We start from the raw sequence: 24,452 nt of genomic DNA on the forward strand, positions 1-24,452 counted from the left end.
TTAGTTAGATGTCCAATTTGTCCACCGCAATGTTGCAGTCCCACTAAAAATCGCTGATCGCCGCCATTACTAGTAAAAAATAAATAAATAAATAAAAATTCCATAAAAATATCACATAGTTTGTAGACGCTATAATGTTTGTGCGAACCAATCAATATACGCTTGGTCCATAATCAAAAGTAATGAAATGCTACCTAATAATACATTCTACCTAAATAATACATATTGGCCAAAATTGATAAAAAAAAATTGATTTTTTTTTTACACCTTTTTATTGGCTGTTGTTTTATAGCAGAAAGTAAAAAATATTGTTTGTTTGTTTTTTTGTTTTTTTTTTTAATTATTGGTCTTTTTTTTTTCATAGCGCAAAAAATAAAAACCACAGAGATGATCAAATACCACCAAAAGAAAGCTCTATTTGTGGGGAAAAAAGGACATCAATTTTATTTGGCTACAGCACTACACGTCTGAGCAATTGTCAGTTACAATAAAGCAGTGCCATGTCGCAAAAAGTGGCCTGGTCATTAAGTGGGTAAAACCTTCCGGGGGGGCTGAAGTGGTTAAAAAGCTTAGGTTAGGGTGACCAGCCTTTTCCGGGGACAGTCCCCAGACAGAGGACACTGTCCCCGGAGCCAGTCTGTCCCCGAATTTGTCCCCGCTAGGCGCAGGGCCGATCGTGGGCGGGTGCTGAGGCAGAGGGGGATGCTGAATCCAGTGACATACCAACAGGGGGTGGTCCCGCCCAGATGCTACACATTAGACCGGGGTTAGGGCAAGGCCAGCATTGCCCCTGTGTCAGCTTTAATTTGAATCGCTGGGCGCCCGCCGTCACTCAAAGTCCCTCCTCCTAGTTTGGCTCCTTTGATAGACAGCACACCTGTCCACTGCCGGGACCTGTGCTGTCTATCACAGGTAGGAGCCGATTCAGGAGGCAGAGCTTGCGTGACGGCAGGTGCCTGGCTATTCACATTAAAACTGACACAGCGGGCGACGCCGGCCCGAGTGATGGTCCAGCAGGCTCTCCTCTTCTCTCTGATCCCCTGTATTGGTGAGGCTGTATCGCTAGGCACTGGTCAGGCTGCATCGTTGGGCACCAGTGAGGCTACATTGCTGGGCACTGGTGAGGCTGCATCGCTAGGCACTAGTGAGACTGCATTGCTGGGCACTGGTGAGACTGCATTGCTTGTCACTGGTCAGGCTGCATCGCTGGGCATTAGTCAGGCTGCATCGCTGGGCACTGGTGAGACTGCATTGCTGGGCACTGGTGAGGCTGCATTGCTGGGCACTGGTGAGGTTGCATTGCAGGTCACTGGTCAGGCTACATCGCTGGGCACTGGTGAGACTGCTTGCTGGGCACTGGTGAGACTGCATTGCTGGGCACTGGTTAGGCTGCATCGCTGGGCACTGGTCAGACTGCATTGCTGGGCACTGGTGAGGCTGCATTGCTGGGCATTGGTGAGACTGCATTGCTGGGCACTGGTCAGGCAGCATAGATTGGCACAGCTGAGCCTTGCATTCTTTATGTAGCGCACTCCTGAGCCCTGCATTCTTTTTAAAACGCACTCCTGAACTCTGCACTCTGTTTTTTCTCTCTCTTATCTTCATAACATTTTCTAAGAAGTATCTCAAAAAATTCTAAGAAGTATCTTTTTTTTTAATCTCTTGAAACGAAATGTGAGAAATAACATATATCTCAGGGATGTAACTACAGGGGTTGCAATTGCAACCAGGCCCCATGCTCCCCTGTACACCTGGATAGGAGGGGCGGCGGGGGCAGCATGTAGAGAAATCACTGTCCTTCTTTTTCCCCCTGTAGCTGCAGGAGGAAAAATGGAGGAGATTGGTTCCTCTGTATGCTGCCCCCCGCCAATCCTCCTATCCAGTTCACTTGTGTTCTGCTGTCTCTGGGCCCCTGTGTGCTCCCCTGGTCCCCCCCCCCCTCTACTGTGCTGCCCCACTCTCCCCAGTGTGCTCCCTCCCCTCTCCTGCCGGCTGCTGCAGGGGATGTGTCACAATAGAGAACCAGGAAGGGGTCGGTAAATATGTAATTTACCAGCTCCTTCCTTTTCTGAATGGACAGAGTCATAGTCAGTGACATTGTAAAAAAATAAAATAAAATGAGAAAAATGAATACAAATAAAATACCAAAAAATAAAAACTACTGACATGAGTGGAAGTGAACTTCCAGGATCGCAAAGGTCACACTTGCAACTGGGCCCTGGCATTCCACCACTGCAGAACTTGTGAAAGGTTCCCGCAAGGAGAGTAAAGGGCCCCAGGATCAGTGGGAAGAGCTCCAGGCTTGAAGGGAAGGGCTCTGGCCAGGGGTCCGGGGGGGCCCTTCATGGTTTCATGCACCGGGGCCCTGAAGGTTCTAGTTACCCCTCTGGTATATCTCATACAATCATTCCAAAAACACATACACTGAAAAACGGTTGAAGCTTAAAATACGTAGGGGGTCCTTTACTGTCAGAGCAGTGGGGATGTGGAATTCTCTTCCACAAGCAGTAGTATCAGCAGGGAGCATTGATAGTTTCAAAAAACTATTAGATGGGCACCTTAAAGACCACAACATACAGGGGTATACAATGTACAACATACAGGGGTATACAATGTACAACATGCAGGGGTATACAATGTACAACATACAGGGGTATACAATGTACAACATACAGGGGTATACAATGTACAACATACAGGGGTATACAATGTACAACATGCAGGGGTATACAATGTACAACATACAGGGGTATACAATGTACAACATACAGGGGTATACAATGTACAACATACAGGGGTATACAATGTACAACATACAGGGGTATACAATGTACAACATACAGGGGTATACAATGTACGGTTAACAGCAAACACACACACATCATAGGTTGAACTCGATGTACTGATGTCTTTTTTCAACCTCACAAACTATGTAACTATGTAACTGCATATATCATTATCAATATGCTTAGAAAATTGTTTACCATTTGCCAATAAAAAAAAAAAATGTCCCCGGATTTCGTTTTAAAAATCTGGTCACCTTAGCTTAGGTAGCATTTCATTTCTTTTGATTATGGACCAACATTCACATAGTTTATACGCTAAGGCTTCAATACCGCTTGAACATATGTATCTCCATAACAACTGACACCTGGTACACAAGTCCCCGGTGTGCCAACAAGGCCCCGGTAGACCCAGAGGAGGCGAGCCTGGCAGCTCTCGGTCACACCATACACATCAGTGTCAGTAGTTCTGCGGTGACCTTTGTGAATGATACTCAGGATTGGGTTTTGCTTTGCTTCTATGCTAATCGCAGGCGCCTCTGCTGTGTTTGCTTTCCCTCATTGCTTCCCACACCGTGGAGGGGCAGGGTGGATGCTCACGTCGCTGCAGCTTGTGAATGGTGGGCTGCTATCACATTGCTTAGACACCCACCTTCCTCCTCTCTCTCTCTCTCTCTGCATCACAGCAGCTTGCAGGGGAATGGTACAGTCTGCTCTGTAGCTGCTCCATCAGCTGATGATGCTCCTCTGTCTCTGCTCCAGTCTCAGACCTCACCGCTGCTTGGAATTACATCTCGCTCTCCGCTCCCCAAAGTGGATTTAAACAGGGAAGAGCATGCAGCAAGTCGTCGGGGAAGACTGATTTACTTTTGCCCTACTTGCCCGGCAATTGGGCTTATTTCCAGGCTGTCAACTTTCCCTTTCACTCACTTCTAAATCCCCCTTCCCCCCCTCCCCCCCTACCCCCCCGACCCCCTCATTGGCTTTCTGGGAATGGGTTCAAATTTTAACGATATTGTCAAGCAGGGCTACGTCAAGATAAGAAGCCGGCGACTCGGGGTACGTTATTATTATTATTATTTTCAGTATCAAGTTGTGGCTGTTCGGCAGCCTTGTTCATTGATGCAAAGCTGTTTATTTTTAACTCCTCCTGTGTGTAATAGTAGAGAATGAGATCAGAGCTGCCTTCGCTCTTCATAGGTGTAGAAATGAGAAAACCTAAATCTTTAAAAATCGGAAATTATTGTAGATAATTCGAATAAGAAATTACGAGTCGGTCCAAGCAGATTGATTTTCAGTAGACGTGTGTGGTTTGTTTTCTTCCGAATAGTTATTCGGACAAATTTTTTTTCGTTATTCGAAAATTATTATTATTATATAGAATTTATAGAGTGCCGACAGTTTACAACTTTAGGGTTGATAATTCGAATAAGAAATTACGAGTCGGTCCAAGCAGATCGATTTTCAGTAGACTTGTGTGGTTTGTTTTCTTCCAAATAAATATTCGGGCAAATGTTTTCGTTATTCTGAGATTATTATTATTATTATATAGGATTTGCCGATAATCGGTCGATCCCTAATTATTATTATATAGGATTTATATAGCGCCGTCAGTTTAGGCAGCGCTTTGCAACTTTAGGGTAGATAATTTGAATTAGAAATTACGAGTCGGTCCAAGCAGATCGATTTTCAGTAGACTTGTGTGGTTTGTTTTCTTCCAAATAAATATTCGGGCAAATGTTTTCGTTATTCTGAGATTATTATTATTATATAGGATTTGCCGATAATCGGTCGATCCCTAATTATTATTATTATTATATAGGATGTATATAGCGCCATCAGTTTACGCAGCGCTTTGCAACTTTAGGGTAGATAATTCGAATAAGAAATTACTAGTCGGTCCAAGCAGATCGATTTTCAGTAGATGTGTGTGGTTTCTTACGATTGTTTAGTTATTCAGAGATTATTATTATTATATAGGATTTATATAGCGCCGACAGTTTACGCAGCGCTTTGCAACTTTAGAGTAGATAATTTGAATAAAAAAATTACGAGTCGGTCCAAGCAGATCAATTTTCAGTAGACGTGTGTGGTTTGTTTTGTTCCGAATAAATATTCTGACAAATTTTTTAGTTATTCGGAGATTATTATTATTATATAGGATTTAAATAGCGCCGACAGTTTATGTACCGCTTTGCAACTTTAGGGTTGATAATTCGAATAAGAAATTAGGAATCGGTCCAAGCAGATCGATGTTCAGTAGACTTGTGTGGTTTGTTTTCTTCCAAATAAATATTCGGGCAAATTTTTTCGTTATTCTGAGATTATTATTATTATTATATAGGATTTGCCGATAATCGGTCGATCCCTTATTATTATTATTATATAGGATTTATATAGCGCCATCAGTTTACGCAGCGCTTTGCAACTTTAGAGTAGATAATTTGAATAAAAAAATTACGAGTCGGTCCAAGCAGATCGATTTTCAGTAGACGTGTGTGGTTTGTTTTGTTCCGAATAAATATTCTGACAAATTTTTTCGTTATTTAGAGATTATTATTATTATTACTATTATTATTATATAGGATTTATATAGCGCCGACAGTTTACGCAGCGCTTTGCAACTTTAGAGTAGATAATTCGAATAAAAAAATTACGAGTCGGTCCAAGCAGATCGATTTTCAGTAGACGTGTGTGGTTTGTTTTGTTCCGAATAAATATTCTGACAAATTTTTTCGTTATTTAGAGATTATTATTATTATTACTATTATTATTATATAGAATTTATATAGCGCCGACAGTTTACGCATCGCTTTGCAACTTTAGGGTTGATAATTCGAATAAGAAATTACGAGTCGGTCCAAGCAGATCGATTTTCAGTAGATGTGTGTGGTTTGTTTTGTTCCGAATAAATATTCTGACAAATTTTTTCGTTATTCAGAGATAATTATTTGTGATCGACCGATATCGTTTTTTTTATTGCTGATACAGATATTTTGGTCATCGCATATCAGTATCTGCCGATATTGGCCGATATTTTTGTACATTGAAATTTTTTTTTTTTTGACAGGTACTCTTGTGGAGGGATCTGGGGGTCTAAAAGACCCCAAACCCCTCCTCTGCCCTTAAGAGCATTCAAAGCGCCAAGTTTGGCTGTTTTGAATGCGGTAATTTTTTTAAATCTGGCGCCGAGTACCCGGAAGTGATGTCATGACATCACTTCCGGGTTTTTACATGGAGACCCGATCAGAGCCGAATGCGGCTTTGCAGGTAGGAGACCCGGGCAAGCCACGGAAGGCAGCGGAAGGAGAAGGACGTCCCCTCCCGCTCCTTGTAATGACAGCCGAGTGGCTTCTCAGCCGAATCAGTTGTCATTTCAAGACAGCTGACCGTCGGCTATGGACGCCGGTATCGGGGTGATGCCTCTAGCTGCAGGCATCACTCCGGTACAGCACTTTCCTGAAATATCGGCAATATCAGTAACCTCAGGGGCCGATTCCGAAATATTTTGGAAAGTGCATATTGGCCCCCGATATAACGGCTTTGCCGATAATCGGTCGATCCCTAATTATTATAATTATATATACGATTTATATAGCGCCAACAGTTTATGCAGCGCTTTGCAACTTTAGGTTAGATAATTAGAATAAGAAATTATGAGTCGGTCCAAGCAGATCAATTTTAGTAGACGTGTGTGGTTTGTTTTGTTCCGAATGAATATTCAGACAATTTCTTTCCTTATTCAGTGATTATTTGTTATTATTATATAGGATTTATATAGCGCCGACAGTTTGCGCAGCGCTTTGCGACTTTAGGGTAGACAGTACAAATACAATACAGGAATCAGAGGGCCCTGCTCATTAGAGCTTGCAATCTAACAGGATATGTCTGAATACCCAAATTGCATTATAAACGAAATCCTGGTTCATACTGGGGCAACTTAGCCGCCTGACAAGTCGCGCTCCATTCAGTGCAATGGAACCGTTCTAATCGGAGCAACTCAAGTCGCTCCGACTTAGAAAAAGGTTCCTGCACTACTTTGGGGGCGACTTGTATTGACTTCTATTGGAGAAGTCGTTTGCAAGCCACGCTGAGGTCACGCTGCACGGGGCGGCTTCTGAGTCGGGTGACTTTGAAGCCCCCCCCTGGGTGAACCAATGAAATTCGTCTGAATTTTATAAATTCAAATCGAATTCCAGTCGAATTTGATCTGTAAACATATTGCTGAAATAAAAGACTGTGTGTGTTTTTAGAGTACCATTGCGAAATAATACTGTTTTTGTTACGCCAAAGATGATTTACCCACTTTACGACCACCCGCCGTAGTTATACGGCTCCTGCACATACCGCCGTAGGTATACGGTTCCTGCACATACCGCCGTAGTTATACGGCTCCTGCACATACCGCCGTAGGTATACGGTTCCTGCACATACCGCCGTAGTTATACGGCTCCTGCACATACCGCCGTAGGTATACGTTGGTTGTGTGCGGGGAGCTAGGGGGGTGAGCGCACGCTGCCGGCGGTGCGCTCCTGCCCCCCGCTCGTCAGCGGGGAAGCCGATGCATGGGGCAGGCAGGTGGACTGGATTTTATTTTAACGATTGGTATTAATTCCCTGCTAATAATAAGTAGGCAGTTACTCTATTCTACACAGGAGCAAATTCATTTTTGGATCGACAAAACTCACTCTAAGAAAGTTAAAGAAGTTGCAAGTGCCGGTTCACACATATGCGAAGCGGGAACCCTGCAAATCAACTGCGGGTTCCCGCATCGCATTCAAATCGCAGGCAGCTCACACTGCCATATGCATTTCACTGGGGGTGTCAATACAAAGTTAACGCCACCCCCCAGATCAGTTCGCATATCGCAGTGCGAACTGTCAGTTCGGACGTGAATCTCACATAGGTGTGAACCACAATGCGATCCAATTCTGCTCCGGACCCAAAAAAGGGCCCTGTGCGTGTTCTGTCCAAATCCGATGCAAATTTAGCCATACAATCTTTATGGCTGAATTCACATTGCGCAGACATCTTGTGATTTTCAGAGCAGTGCGCTCCTAATCACATGCAATGTCTGTCGTCGCTATAGTGTGAAAGTCAGAAGGTGCATTCTATACATTAAATTAAAAAAACCTTCTGTGTGCAGCTCCCCCCCCCCCCAGCCCCCCTCTTGATCCATGACTGTCTCAGCCATCTGGGACTCCCCTCCTCATTGGCTAAGACGCAGCAGCGGCGCCATTGGCTCTCGCTGCTGTCAATTGAACTCAGTTAGCCAATGAGGAGAGAGAGGGGGCGGGGATGAATCACAATCTCACTGTCTGAATGGAGCTGCGGTTCGGCCCGTTATTTTGTTATTTTGTTTGTCATTTTTTTTTTTTAAATTAGACTTTACAATCACTTTAACCACTTCTGAACCAGAAGGATTCGCCCCCTTAATGGCCAGGCCATTTTTTTGTGATTCGGCACTACGTTATTTTAACGGACAATTGCGCGGTTGTGCCCAAATAAAATTGATGTCCTTTTTTTTCCCCAAAAACAGAGCTTTCTTTTGGTGGTATTTGATCACCTGTGCGATTTTTATTTTTTTTGCGCTATAAACAACAAAAAAAAAGAGCGACAATTCTGAAAAAAAATAAAAAAAAGAATATTTTCTGCTATATAACATTCCCAATAAAAATAAATAAATAAAAAAATAAATAAAAATCAGATTTTTTCATCCTTTTAGGGAAATTTGTATTCTGCTACATATTTTTGGTAAAAAAAAAATCCCAATAAGCAAAAGTTATCGCATCTACAAACTAGGGGAAAAAATTGTGTCATTTTTATTTATTTATTACTAGTAATGGAGGCGATCTGTGATTTTTTTGCGGGACTGTGACATTGCAGCGGACAGATCGGACCCCTGACTGACATTTTGTGACATTTTTTTTGGGGGGGGGGGGCAGTGACATTACTACAGTAATCAGTGCTAAAAATATGCAGTGTTACTGTAATAATGATGACACTGGCAGGGAAGGGGTTAACCCTGTGGGTGATCAAGGGGTTAAATGTGACCCTAGCGGAGTGATTCTAACTGTTGGGGGCGTGGCTTCTTAGGTGACCATAGAGACCTGTGATCCTATATAGAAGGATCACAGGCGCTCTGTGATCATCCCAGGGAGAAGGACGGTCGGCTGTGTTTACAACAGCTGACCGTTCTTCTCTCTCAGCGGGGAACGATCTAGAGTGTCAGGGGGCAATCGGAGCCACCTGACACAGGCACTCCCCACTGGCGAGCGCTCACTCCCGAGAGCGAGCGCGGTACATGTACGACGATTCGCCCAGGAGCAACTGCCTGCCGCAGTACATCTGCGGCGGGCGGTCGTAAAGGAGTTAAGCATATTTAAAGTGATTGTAAAGTCTCACTTTTAAAAAAATAACAAACAAAATAAGTGGCCCAACCGCAGCTCCGTTCAGACCGGGAGCTGCGGTTCGGCCCTGCCCCCTCTCTCTCCTCATTGGCTTGTAAGTCCCGGTTCACACTGGTGCGATACGGGAAACCCTGCGAATCAGTTCCGGTTCCCATAGCGCACCAGAATCACACAGTGGTTTACACTGAGATCTGCGAATCGCTGGGGGTGTCAATGTAAAGTTAATGACACCCCCAGATTGGTTCGCAGATCGCAGTGCAAACTGTAAAATGGTTAGGGAATTGGATCGTATAGATGTTATTCTGATCAGCATTGTATCTATTCATCAAAGCATGGCTGAAATTGCATCACCCCCACATCGCAGATCGCAGTGCAAACTGTGAATTCGGACAGGAATTGGATCTTGTCCCTGCGATCCGATTCCAGTGCTGAAAAAAAAAAAAAAAAGGTTCCTGCAGCATTTTCATGTGAATGCAATGCGAGTTCAGCTATACAGTACAAACTGTATGGCTGAATTCACATCACATGTGATCTGCACAGCAATGCGAATCACATGTCATGTCTGTGTTCGCAATAGTGTGAACCCAGGCTTAAAGTGGACCTTCACCCCAGTGGCGGCCCATCCATTAGGGGCGCAGAGGCGTCGCCCCCCTATCCATGCGTCCGGCCCCCTAATCTACATGCGCATGGATTCCAATGGGAGATTTTTTTTTTGAAGCACGTGACCAGAGCCAGAGGCTCAGTTGTGTGACAATAGCGAATCAGTATTCGCTATTGCCACACTGATTCTCCTCCTGGCCAATCAAGAAGCGGGTCCTGAGACCTGTTTCCAGATTAGCCAAAAGGAGAAGCCATCCTATTGGCCAAATAGGGAGGAGACAGCCTCCAAGAGGGAACATGGGGACTGAGGAGGAAGCCGCTGCCTGTCCGTCCCAGGCATTTGATTGGAGGGGGTTCCAGGGGGTCCGTCTACCGCTGGAGTGATTGGAGGGGGTTCCAGGGGGTCCGTCTGCCGCTGGAGTGATTGGAGGGGGTTCCAGGGGGTCCATCTGCCGCTGGAGTGATTGGAGGGGGTTCCAGGGGGTCCGTCTGCCGCTGGAGTGATTGGAGGGGGTTCCAGGGGGTCCATCTGCCGCTGGAGTGATTGGAGGGGGTTCCAGGGGGTCCGTCTGCCGCTGGAATGATTGGAGGGGGTTCCAGGGGGTCCGTCTGCCGCTGGAGTGATTGGAGGTGGTTCCAGGGGGTCCATCTGCCGCTAGAGTGATTGGAGGGGGTTCCAGGGGGTCCGTCTGCCGCTGGAGTGATTGCAGAGGGTTCCAGGGGGTCCATCTGCCGCTGGAGTGATTGGAGGGGGTTCCAGGGGGTCCGTCTGCCGCTGGAGTGATTGGAGGGGGTTCCAGGAGGACCGTCTGCCGCTGGAGTGATTGGAGGGGGTTCCAGGGGTTCCATCTGCCGCTGGAGTGATTGGAGGGGGTTCCAGGGGTTCCATCTGCCGCTGGAGTGATTGGAGGGGGTTCCAGGGGGTCCATCTGCCGCTGGAGTGATTGGAGGGGGTTCCAGGGGGTCCGTCTGCCGCTGGAATGATTGGAGGGGGTTCCAGGGGGTCCGTCTGCCGCTGGAGTGATTGGAGGTGGTTCCAGGGGGTCCATCTGCCGCTAGAGTGATTGGAGGGGGTTCCAGGGGGTCCGTCTGCCGCTGGAGTGATTGCAGAGGGTTCCAGGGGGTCCATCTGCCGCTGGAGTGATTGGAGGGGGTTCCAGGGGGTCCGTCTGCCGCTGGAGTGATTGGAGGGGGTTCCAGGAGGACCGTCTGCCGCTGGAGTGATTGGAGGGGGTTCCAGGGGTTCCATCTGCCGCTGGAGTGATTGGAGGGGGTTCCAGGGGTTCCATCTGCCGCTGGAGTGATTGGAGGGGGTTCCAGGGGGTCCATCTGCCGCTGGAGTGATTGGAGGGAGTTCCAGGGGGTCCATCTGCCGCTGGAGTGATTGGAGGGGGTTCCAGGGGGTCCATCTGCCGCTGGAGTGATTGGAGGGGGTTCCAGGGGGTCCGTCTGCCACTGGATTGATTGGAGGGGGGTCAGGGTCTGCCGCTGGAGTGATTGGGGGGGTCTGACTGACGCCCGCCCCCCCCCCTGACTGATGTAGCAACAGCCTCCGCTGCTTCACTCTAGAAAATAACTTTTTTTTATCCTCTCTCTCCCACATTTAGATAACCCTTTTTTTTAAAGGCTTCTTCCTTATTTCTTGCCTAGGCGAGAATGACATTCACCCCCTCACATCACACATCCCAGGAGGCTATTTCACTGACGGACGCATGCGACCACTGAATTTTTGAGCATGCACAAATGTGTCACAGGGTTTCAGGTCCTGGCAGAGCCCTGTGGCACATTAGTGCACATTCCGGGGCTTTCCCGAACATGAGTGAATATGCGGTAAGTATGGAAGCCCCAGATCTTAAGCCGGCCATACATGGGTTGAAATCTGGAGCGTTCAGCAGGGACCAGACAAATTTTGATCCATGTCTGGCTGCTGTGGTTGATAGAAGTCAGTATTCTGATCGACTTCTGTTTATTCGCCCTCTCTGTGTATTCTCGTTTGATCAGCACCTCAGGCAGTAGGCTGCATCACTGACTTGTGTATTCTGACAGTGGGGGGGGGGGGGGGGGGGGGGTAGTATCCCTGCTGTCAGAATACTACTGAATGTGTGGATTGGGGTATTGGATCATTTTTTTCCCCCCAGATCTTAAAGTAGAGTTACAGCTTTTTTTTTCCACCCCCCCCCCCCCCCGCTACGTTGGCAAGTAATTTCATACGTTATGGAATAAATAATACTAGAAGGTTTTATAATTAATTTTCTATTTTCTAAACTCCTCAGCGAGCACGCTTCCATCTTCAGTGTGGCATCTGAAGCCCACTTGTTGTTCCTTCTGAGATACGGTGCTGCTGGCTAACCAGCATGCACCTCCCGATCTTACGCATGCTCATATCGTATAAAGTGCGGTGCACTCATTCTGGAGGAGGCCCATTGACTCCAATGGGCAAGCTGAAAAAAACGTACCTTGCCACGGCAAGGTAAAGTGGAAGTGGAACTTTATGCTTGCCAGATAAGGTACACAGCTCTATAAAAGGAACGTCAGATGAGTTGAATTTTGGATTGAAATTTGACCAGTTCAGCAGGGCCCGGTGTTCTGCTAAAAACTCCAACTTGCCAAAATATCAAACCACGTCACTTCCGGTCAGGGCCGCTGATAGGGAGGGACCAGCAGTCCTCCTGTAGGGGGCCCAGGCACACAGGGGGGGCCTGAACATCAGGGGGAATTGGTGCGGTTTGGGTGGAGGGGCAATTACAAAAGGATGCCCTGTGCGGCTCTCTGCAGCAGCTGAAAGCCAGTTTCACCCCCTCCTGCCAGCTTTCAGCTTCTGCAGGGAGAGAAACAGACACAGGGCATCAATCCTGTAATTGCTTCCCCAACACTGATCACCCTCCCGGTTCTGCCTGCCTCTGATTCCCCCCTGGTGTGCCCCCCCCGTAACTGTGTCGCCCCCCTCCTGCAGCGCTGCAGACTTCCCTGTCATGTAAAAAAATAATGATTAAACATTATAATAAATAGTTTTTAAAAATTGTAAAATAAAATAGTTGTAAAAATGTCTAACATTTAAAAAAAAATGATATTTAATAATTATGTAAAAAACTATTTAAAAAGGGCTAATTTGCATAGGTTCTCTACTATGTTAGTGCCTGCTAATGATTTACTGTATTTTTGGTTAAAATATTGTCTTGATGCATTCGAGGGGGGGGGGGGGGGGTGGTGCTGCCAGGTAGGCTGTATGGGTCCCATGATTTATAACAGCAGCCCTGCTTCCGGTGGCTGTACGGCAGCAATATTTGGGGATTTCGACAAGTTGCTGTTTTCACAGAACACCGGCAGCCTATACCAGTGATGGCGATCCTTGCATCCCAGATGTTTTGGAACTACATTTCCCATGATGCTCAACTACACTGCAGAGTGCATGAGCATCATGGCAAATGTTGTTCCCAAACATCTGGGGTGCCAAGGTTCGCCATCACTGGACTTGAGAGTTTTGACAGAACACTGGGTAAGTAATAAAAACGTTGTCACATTCATGGAGGCAGCCATGTTTTTGGTTAGTTGCGAGTGGACTAACAATGTCCATTCATTATATGGTGTATCCTAGTGTATTGGCTGCCGGTGTTCTGTGAAAACAACAACTTGTCGAAATCTCCAATTATTGCTACTGTACAGTCCCCGGAAGTAACATGGTTGGAGATTTTGGGGCATTTACATTTTGATCCATGTGAAGTCGATTTCCTGTCAGTGTATTCTGGCTTGATCTGCGCCACAGGCAATAGGCCGCATTAATGACGTGTGTATTCTGACAGTGGGGGAGTCTCCCTGCTGTCAGAATACAACTGAACGTGTGGATGGGGGGAATCGGGTCAGTTTTTGAAGGAGAAAAACAGACCCATGTATGGCCAACATGTCTGTGCATATGTGGGGAACCCCCGCACACCAGATGTGGTGCCTGTAGGGCTTTGCCTGGACCCAAAGGCACACATCTGCACACAGGCTCCAGATTATCAAAGATGGTGGTGTTGGGGAGTGAGGGGGCTGAAGCTCCTCTTTTAAGTGTAATGCAAATTCATATGGTGACCACAAAGTGACCACACAGAGGAAATGGCCAAGCTGTGTTGACCCAATCACACAGTCATATGAGTACGGTTTTTACAGTTCATGCAGGCTGATATCCCTCGTAATGTTATTTATGACCGATTTCTGCCTTTTTTGCTTTTGGAAAAAGTTGCAGTATATTTAGAAAACTGCAGAAATAACATTCTGCCATTCTGTCAGTTTATTTCAGATAGACCTCTTAGAAAAGGTTCCTGTAAATCACTGCACCTTATTCATTGATTTTTGCATTAGGTGTGTGTAGCAGGGAGAGACGTTCGGTGTCACCATCGTTACTCATGCTATATCTCTGCTCCTTATGCCTCATGCGATAGCATCTCGTAATGCTTAGGGAGTGTCAAACATCTCATTCAACAGAAAAGGGATTTATCAATGAATGACACATGATAGTTGGCCGCTCCAGGGACTGTCAGAAATGCATTGTTACGTCTGTTACGGAAGACTCTTTGTGTTGGTTCCCTAGAATGAAGTCTGCAGCCTGTCTACCGACACTTTGCAGGGGTGTATAAACCTGCTATAGCTCAGACTTCAACAGCCAAGGTTGCAGAAAAGGCTGAGGGCTAATAGTGCAAGGGTGCCACATCCTATTCAAGGAAATATTGAAGGCAAAATACAAAAAAAAACGACAGAGCAGATAATATTGTGAACATACATATGATTAAAAATCCAGCAATAAAAATATATAGCGCGTTCACATGTAACATCTAATAGCTAATGCTCATCCGAGGAGATATGTTGCACTCCTAGCATATAACCTCATATGCTCATATCGATAATATAACATTCATCAAATAAATATACTTGATGTTTAAGAATAACATAAATAACATATCCTCTAGGAGTGGGACTAACCCTTAACCATTTAAGCCCCGGAAGATTTTACCCCCATTCCGACCAGGGGGTATTTTGCGATTCGGCACTGCGTGACTTTAACGGACAATTGCGCGGTCGTGCGACGCTGTACCTAAACGAATTTGGCGTCCTTTTTTTCCCACAAACAGAGCTTTCTTTTGGTGGTATTTGATCACCTGTGCGATTTTTTGATCACGCGCTATAAACAAAAAAAGAGCGTCAATTTTGCAAAAATAGCAATATTTTTCACATTTTTTTTATATGAAATTCCCCAAAAAAAATGTAAAAATCAAAATTTTTTTACTTTTTCGGCCAATTTGTTTTATGCTACCTATGTTTGGTAAAAAAAATCGCAAAAAGCGTATTTTGATTGGTTTGCGCAAAAGTTATCGCGTTTACTAACAAAGGGAAAGATTTTTGTCATTTTTGTTGTTTTTTTTTTTAACGTGTAATGGCGGCGATCTGCGATTTTTTTTGCGGTACTGCGACATTGGGGCGGACAGATCGGACCCTTTACTGACATTTTTGACACTTTTGGGGTTACCAGTGACATTTCTACAGTAATCAGTGCTATATATATGCACTGTTACTGTAAAAATACACTGGTAGTGAAGGGGTTAACTTTATTTGGGAGGGAGGGGCTGTGTGTATCCCTAGGGGCGTGCTTTCTACTGTGATTGGCTGTGGCTTCAGCTGTAAGGACACTGATCAACGGATCTACATACTAGATCTGAGTGATCAGTGTCTTTACAGCGAGGAGAATGACAGGTGGCTTGTTTACACAAGCTGCCTGACATTCTCCCTCTCCCCCGCCAATCGCCAAGTGACCGGCGGACATCGGGTCCGCCGGTCACACGCGCGGGGGGGTCCGTGACCACGCGGGAGCGGGAGCGCGCCTCTGGGGGCGCGCGCTCGCTCCCTAGACCCTCACAAGCTAGTGACGTAGCCCTACGTCACTTTGCCTGTGAGGGGCTGACTGCCGACGTAGATCGGCGTTAGGCAGTCGGCAAGTGGTTAACCTCAACACATTTCCTGGAATCAAACCATATAATCTAAGGGTATGTATGATGAAGTTAAAATTGAAAGCCATCCATATCACAAAGGTATACAAAAGATGTGTAATAGTCACTGAAAAGGTTGTCAGAGATCCGTCGCTGTATGTGGGCATTGACCCCAAGGCAGAGTTACAGTAAGTCTCCAAAATATTATGTTCTTTATAATAATTGATATTCCACACTTTCTATTGGTAGTAATAGTGGTGGTGTTCTTTGGCTATTTTAGTGATTTTTATAGCATAAATATGGAATTACCTTTTTAAAACTATGTATTGTTTTTTAGAAGCTAGGCTTCCACTATCCATATGCTAATGAACTCGTTGGGCTATTTCATGAGCTAAGACAGGAAGGGATGCTACAGGAAGTAGGGGGAGGAGAAAGAGGAGGGTAGGGGAAAAAGAGCAGTGCCATCTGATTGTAATATAAAACCATTTTATTGAGCAAACAGTATAGGAAACTCACAAGATGTCGGTAAGAATGCACGGGGAAGTTTGTTGGTGTCATCTGCTCTGTGAACGTGGAGTAGGAGTATAGGTATGCAGCCACTGGCCCCGGCTGTGGCCGAGGAAGTGCCAGAAACCACCTACACAGCCAGGGCCAGTGGCTGCATACCTATCTTCCTTAAGAACTTACACTATTGTGAATCTCTCCTCTCCTAACCTCTCATCGGAAGAGTGTGGTCACTCCTTATGTGCTGCTTCCCACTAGGTCCACAGAGAGGAGTAGAAATTGTTGGTTCAGCCCTCTGGACCCCCCCCAAATTGCTTCACCTCTCCCCTCTACCTTTTTAGCAGCGGGACATATAACACTGTATTAGAGGTTCCTTACTTCTGCCCCTTTTGGACACTAGGTGTTATGGATCCATGTCTGTTGACCCACTCTGAAACTGATTGGCTTCAGCCTTGCATGAACTACTCTGCCTTTTGGTTTTTAATTTAATGCAGTTTTTTTCACTATTTTAAACATCTGAACACTTGTGAAGACATGTATACATAGCCATGCTTGTATAGACCCCTGAGGAAGAAATTGACCTCATTATTTTTCGAAATGCGTTGGGTCTCAGCTACCTATGTTCCAGAACACTTTTCTCCTATACTGTTAGGTATTTTGTATGCTTCTGAGCAACCGCAACACACTGTTTTAATCGTCCTGGAGGTTGTCTCGAGGTTTATGTACGGTCGTATGTATTTGATGTATATACATTTTGTATATTTTTTGAGAATTTTCTCTTTTTCTTTACTCTATTACATTTACTCTTTATACTCATTTTCACTCACTGCCCTTCAAAGTCCCGTTCAAGAGGGAACCTGTTTCGATGTAACGATTTTTGGGATGTTGGCGTTTTAAATATCTAATTGGCTCCAGTTAAGGCAATTGTTACACTATTGTGAAAAGCATTGATCCTCACATACCGTGTTGTGCAGTCTGTCCCTCCCAATTTACATCATGCTCACTGTGCGCTGATTATTGTATTTGTTGGAGGAGAAAGAGGACTTGAACAAGCCATGTTCCCCCCAGAATGGAACTTTCACCCTAAAAACCGTCTAATCCTCCACAAACATCATTGATGGTATTAGTGGCCTCCCCCTTAGATCATTTATCCAGACACAATTTAAACATAATTAGCGGCCTCCTATGCTTTGTCCTTTCCTTATCCATCTGTACTACCACGATCCTCACCTGGTAGACTGTTTGGTGATGTTACAGTAATTTATAACACTCCAGCATGTTTGCTTAACCACTTAAGCCCCGGAGGATTTGGCTGCTCAAATACCAGGCCCTATTTTGCGATTTGGCACTGCGTGAATTTAACGGACAATTGCGCGGTCGTGCGACGCTCTACCTAAATTAAATTGACGTCCTTTTTTTCCCCACAAACAGAGCTTTCTTTTGGTGGTATTTGATCACCTGTGCGATTTTTATTTTTTGCGCTATAAACAAAAAAAGAGCGACAATTTTGAAAAAATAACAATATTTTTCACATTTTTTTACATGAAATTCCCCCAAAAAAATTTAAAAATCTAAATTTTTTAACATTTTAGGCCAATTTGTTTTCTGCTACATATTTTTGGTAAAAAAAAATCGCAATAAGCGTATTTTGATTGGTTTGCGCAACAGTTATTGCGTTTACTAACTACGGGAAAGATTTATGTAATTTTTATTGTTTTTTTTTTTTAACTAGTAATGGCGGCGATCTGCGATTTGTTTTGCGGGACTGCGACATTGCGGCGGACAGATCGGACCCTTGACTGACATTTTTTACACTTTTGGGAGTACCAGTGACATTACTATCAGTGCTATAAAAATGCACTGTTACTGTCAAAATGACACTGGCAGGGAAGGGGTTAACTTGGTGATCAGTGGGTTAAATGTATACCTGGGGGCGTGTTTCTAACTATGGGGGGTGTGGCTAGTGATGTAACTACAGAGACATACGATCCTACATAGCAGGATCGTATAGTCTCTGCACTTACACCAGGGAGAATGACAGACGGCTGTGTTTACATCAGCTGTCTGCCTTTCTCCCTCTCCTGAGCGGGATCGCGAGTGGCCGGCGGACATCGGAGCTGCCGGTCACATGCGCGTGGGTTTGCCCGTGAACGCGCGCTCGCCCCCTACAGGCTCCTGGGAGAGCGACGTAGTACTACGTCGGTTTGCCCAGGAGCAGATGACTGCCGCAGTAAATATACTGACAGCGGTCAGCAAGTGGTTAACTGGATAATACAATCTCATCCAGTCTCCTAAAGAAGCAGAACTTGATTCTGAGAAACGCGTAGAGTTAAGGGCTTTCATTCATGTGATTTCAGTTCTTTCAATCATGGAAGCTCAGAACCACATGTAGGCATTACCTAGGGCAGTGATGGCAAACCTTGGCACCCTAGATGTTTTGGAACTACATTTCCCATGATGCTCAGCTACACCGCAGCGTGCATGAGCATTATCGGAAATGTAGTTCCAAAACATCTGGGGTGCCGAGGTTTGCCATGACTGACCTAGGGCATTGTGCAGTCTGTTTAGGAATGCTCACTTCTCTAGACTGAAAGCCACTCATCAAGGCATTTTGATATGCGTGATGTCCAATCATTGACATCTATGGACTGGTACAGAGACACAATCTCTGGACAAAAGAGGTGGAAGCATGCGAGGGCAAGACTGTGCTGGGAACCACTTTGACAGCCAAAAAGAAACCTGTGTGTGATACAAGAGTTTACCCTCCAGTATCTACCAAAAACTTAAAAGAGAACTTGGGCATTTTTTTTTTTTCAAGAATCATACTTACTTAGGTGGATGCAGCATTAGTCTGATGCTGCATCTGTTCCCCGCTGTCTTTAAGACTGAGAATGGAGCGATGAAAGACCGCTGATCACTCGCTTCTCAGAGCTCTGTTAGCAGAAAGCTGCTGACTGTCATTCACCGGCTCCCTACTCTGTTCCCCCTTCCGCCCACTGAAATATAGATCTGCGAAGGGTGCGGGAGTGGCTGGCTCAGGCTCTCAGCAGCTCACTGAGAGGCCAAGCCAGGTGCCGATCCTGACCATATTGTCCTGATCTTGCCCCAGCCCGCTGTCTACTAAAATGGGTCACAGGTAGACATGTGCAGAACAGAAACATTTGTTTAATTATGGGATAGATTAGTTATGTTAACAATTTTGTTTTATTGATTCGTTTCAGAATTAGTTTCGTTTTTGTAAAATTTTGTTTATTAATTTTCTAACGAATTTGAAGTTTTTGGAATGATCCGTAAAAGCACCTCCCCCATTTTGAGGGAATGTGGCCTGGTATCTTTCAGGAGGGGAGTGGATGCTCACTCGCCCCCCTCGCCCTCTTTTCTGGGCTGCAGGGCTGCATGCTTGGATAAAGGTCTGGTATGGATTTTGGGGGGGACCTTACGCCATTTTATTTATTTTTTTTAATTTTGGCATGGGGCTCTTCTTAAAATCCATACCAGAGCCAAAGGGCCTGGTATGGATTCAGGGGGGGGGGACCCCACACTGTTTTTTTCCAGAATTTTCTATTGCTGGCATTGTTTGGTTAACATTTCAGCTCTCAGCAGGGAAACTCACTGACAGATTATGAGTCATCGGTTGTTAAGGACGTGGCGTCCGGCTTCCTGGCCTGCTGCTTAGAAACCAGCTATTCTTCACACAGAATTCAAATCGGTCGATCATTTTATGCAAATTCGAATCGTTACGAAAATTTGTAATTTGTTAAACAAATAAACAAAACTAATTTTCATTAAAATTCATTACTATTTAATTCAGAGATTCGGATACATCCGAATCTCCGAATAACCAAAAATTAGTCCGAATTTTTATTCGGACCGAAACAAATTGCACATGTCTTGCCACTGGAGTGTAGAACGAACTGCACTCCTGTGATCCACAGGAGAAGTACAGCAAAACAAGCTTTGGCTATTAAAGCTGTATTAAAGCCAAAAACAAAAATGTAGTATTTTGCAACTTACCAATTCTTAAATGTGATGGCGGCATTACCTTTGTTTTTTTATTTTAATATTATTTTTTTGCTTTATTTTCACCTGTTTATCCAGCCAGTAAGTCTGTTATTTTTCCACCTTCCTTTTAACAGACCAAGCTGCCTAGCAAAATTGCTAGTTAAAGGGGTGAGACAAACCATTTACCTCTGACAGGTGTGCTTACAATTAGCAGCTTTTATTCATTTCTGTAAAACCTTTATCTCAAAAGGAAAAAAAAACTTTGTGCTGTAACGGCTTAAAACATGTTCGGTGGAGTTCAGCTTTAATCAGCTGGCGCCCGCGCTATAGCCTGAGAGACGGCTACAACGCAGGCCTAAATTGCAGAGAGGGCGTACATTGACGTCCTTCCGTGCCCGAGCTAGCTCTGTGATCAGCAAGTCCATGAGACTCACCTGATCACAGATCGGAGTAAGGGGGCCATCCTGCCCCCTTGCCACGTGATCAGCTGTCAGCCATTGACAGAAGTTCATGTGAAGTAAATGAAAATTTGGCAGTCACTGTGAGGAGAAAAAAAAAATCGCTGACTGCTGTCACAGGGACATCGGTCCCGAAGAGGAGAGGGCAAATTGTGCCCACCAGTGCCACCTACCAGTGCCAACCAGTGCCCACCAGTGCTACCTACCAGTGCCCACCAGTGCCACCTACCAGTGCCCATCAGTGCCACCTACCAGTGCCCACCAGCGCCACCTACCAGTGCCCACCAGTGCCATCTGCCAGTGCCCGCTAGTGCCTACCAGTGTCCACCAGCGCCACCTACCAGTGCGACCTATCAGTGCTCACCAATGCCACCTATCAGTGCCAATCAGTGCCCCATCGTGAGTGTCACCTACCAGTGCCCATCATTGCCCATCAGTGCCACCCACCAGTGCCACCTTTTAGTGCCCATGGGTGCTGCCTATTAGTGCCCTTCATCGCCACCCACCAGTGCCCGTCAGTGCTGCCCGTCAGTGCCCATCTGTGCCTCCCATCAGTGCCACCTGTCAGTGCTGCCTTATCAGTGCCCACCAGTGTCGTCTTATCAGTGCCCACCAGTGCAGCCTATTAGTTCCCAACAGTGCAGCCTATCAGTGCCCGTCAGTGCAGCCTATTAGGGCCCATCAGTGCCGCCTCATCAGCGAAGATCAATAAAGGAGAAAAATTACCTTTTTGCAAAATTTTATAACAAACTATAAAAACTGTTTTTTTTTTCAAAATGTTCGGTCTTTTTTTGTTTGTTCACCAGAAAAAAAAAAAAAATTGTGATTAAATACCACCAAAAGAAAGCTGTAAATTTCATTTGGGTACAGTGTTGCATGACCGCGCAATTGTCATTCAAAGTGCGACAGCGCTGAAAGCTAAATATTGGCCTGGGCAGGAGGGGGTTTAAGTGGCCAGTAGGCAAGTGGTTAAGTTGCTAGTCAAGTCCAGAAAAAAGACACATTTTCCTTCAGCAGTCGCACTTGTGCGAAAATGGAAAACCACCACGTGCGTGCTTCTCCACCAAGTGCCACACAGGGTGAGCTGTCAGGGTGCCAGAAAACCAGACCACACGGGGATGCAAGTAAAATAAAGCAGTTTATTGGAGCAAACAACAATAAATACACAGCGATAGTGAGGAAGTGAGAGCAGGAACAAGCCGGGGTCAAGTCCAGAAGCGGGTAGTCATCCAAGCCGGGGTCGAGTCCAGAAGCGGGTAGTTTGCCGATGCCGGACCGTCTGCCGATGCCGGGTCGTCTGCTGATGCGGGGTCGAGAGCAAGGAGAGTCGTCAGCCAAGCCAGGTCATACACGGAGGAACACGGAGAACAGAAGACTGCTAGCAGTGATGCACCTTTGATCACAAACACAAGGGCAAGGACTGCAACCTATCAGGTGATAGATATAGTCAGGTGTGCAGCATCATCAATGTGCGATGCCCAGGCAGCAGGCAAGTGATGATGCAATCAGAGTCTATAAGAGGCAGCAGTCTGCACATGTCCAATATGGCTGCCAACAGGAGGGCAAGGTAAGACCTTGACAGGAGCTTACCAAAAGATATTGACTCTCTTACTTGTTACAATCAGATAGCTCACAGCAGGACATAAGAAAATGCCACCGCTTCCATCAAGCAAATTATCTTACCCCTGGTTCCCAGAAGCATCCATGAGAAAAAAGAATAAATGCTCTGCATAGTATAAAATCGTTCAACAATATTTTATAAAAAAAAAAAGAAACCTTAAAACTTCTCACATCTGAATAGAGAACACAGTGCTGTTTAAATATGGAGGTGGCATGGACCGCTTCCTTGTGCTATGTGCATGGTGATGTCACAAGCATTGTCACTTCCCTACACGTTTTGTCATCGATGATGTCATCCAGGGGTTCGAAAGCAGCACTTGTTCATCACGCTTTATATAATAGGAAGTAAATCCAGGAAACAGGCAATTACCTTAGGCAAAACAAGTAAACTTCACCATGGCTACACCATAGAGGGCAATACATATGCTATCTTGTGGCACAAAAACTAAATATATCACTACAAAATTATAAGGCAAGTCTCTGCCCTCTAAGGTGTTGAAATAGTGAAGTTTTCATGTTTGGCTTTAGGTCCTTTCCTGTTTCCTGGTGTTCATTCCTATTATAGAGCATGGTGAACAAGCGTGGATTCTGAGCCCATGGATGACGTCATCTATGACGAAACGTGTAGAATGGAGCAAATGCTTGTGACGCCACTGAAACACGTGGAAGTGGTCCGTGCCATCTCGGGACAGTTTGTATTCATACAGCACTGTGTGTTCTCAATTCAGATGTGAGAAGTTTTAACTTTTTTTTTAATAAAATATTGTTGAATGATTTTATACTATGTGGAGTGTTTGTTCTTTTCTTCCCATGGATGCTTCTGGGAACCAGAGGTAAGATTATTTGCTTGATGGAAGTGGTGGTATTTTCCTATGTCCTGCTGTGAGCTATCTGATTTTAACAAGTACTATAAGACTTCTCTGAGTAAGAGAATCAATATCTTTCGGTAAGCTCCCCTGTGTGACACTCGGTGGAGGAGCACACATGTGGTGGTTTTCAAATTAGCAAGAGTCTCACTTGATCCATACAATTTGCACGTGTGTGACTGCTGAAAGAAAATGTGTCTTTTTCTTTTTACACTTTTAATTCATTTTTAGTAGACATAGTTTTTTATATGTGGCTTATTCACATATGGACTTTGAATGCACTTTATATTGATTTTTTGTTTTTTATATATTTTTTTTGTGAGTAGCGCAGCACTTTATATAAGAAATCCATCTAAAATTAACATGTGCAGAATGAAAAAAATTGTTTTTTCTAAGTTTCAATTAGTTATTTACCTAAATTTGTTTAGTTAAACTAGTTTAATTAATTTAATTCATTTTCAGAATTTGTTTTGTTTATTAAAGTTCAAATCGAGCTTGAGCTCGAAATTGACCTCAATTCGACATCATTTGGAAAATTTGAGTTGAATCAAAATATATTCAAAATCAAATTTATTTTATTCTAAATTCAAATTTTGGAAGATGGCTATATTCTTTCTATTCCATTTCATTCTATTTTTTTATTCTAGTCTATTATTTTCAATTCTTTTATTTTCTATTCTATTCAAATTCAAATTTATTCTATTTCAATTTTGGGAAATGGTTATATTTTTTCTATTCTATTCTATTGTTTTATTCTATTCTATTATTTTTTTTTCTATTTTTTTCTATTTGAAATAGGAATTTCTATTTTAATCTATTCTTTTTTTTTCTTTTCTATTCCTTTATTTTCTATTAAATGTTATTATTTTATTTTATTTTCCATTTTGTTCTGTTTTACTGTATTATTTTCTTTTCTATTCTATTCTTTTTTTCTATGCTATTCCTTTATTTTCTATTTTATGTCTTTATTTTCTATTCTATTTTTTTTTCTAGTCTTTTGTTTTGTATTCTGTTCTGTTTTACTCTATTATATTTTATTATTTTATTTTCTTTTATATTATTTTCTATTCTGTTTGAATTCAAATTTATTATATTGAAATTTTTGGAAATGGTTATATTTTTTCTTTTCTATTCTATTCTTTTCTTCTATTCTTTTCTGTTTGATTTTAAATAGGACATTCTTTCTATGTTATGCTATTATTTTTTTCTATTCTATTCTTTTATTTTCTATTTAATTTTATTCTATTTT

General features: G+C 44.2%; 1 protein-coding gene across 2 annotated transcripts in view; it reads left to right on the forward strand.

Annotated features, from left to right (window-relative positions):
• The first annotated feature begins 3,742 nt into the window (after nt 1-3,742).
• Nucleotides 3,743-24,452, forward strand: part of DOK5 (docking protein 5) — a 212,077-nt gene continuing 191,367 nt past the window's right edge. For both annotated transcript variants that reach the window (XM_082272160.1, XM_082272161.1), the window contains exon 1: nt 3,743-3,842. In XM_082272160.1, the coding sequence (XP_082128286.1) occupies nt 3,777-3,842 (66 nt within the window). In that variant the 5' untranslated portion in view covers nt 3,743-3,776. The remainder of the gene's footprint in view (nt 3,843-24,452) is intronic.

Source organism: Pelophylax lessonae (genome assembly GCF_965119305.1).
Source record: "Pelophylax lessonae genome assembly, chromosome: 11".
NCBI lineage: Eukaryota > Metazoa > Chordata > Amphibia > Anura > Ranidae > Pelophylax > Pelophylax lessonae.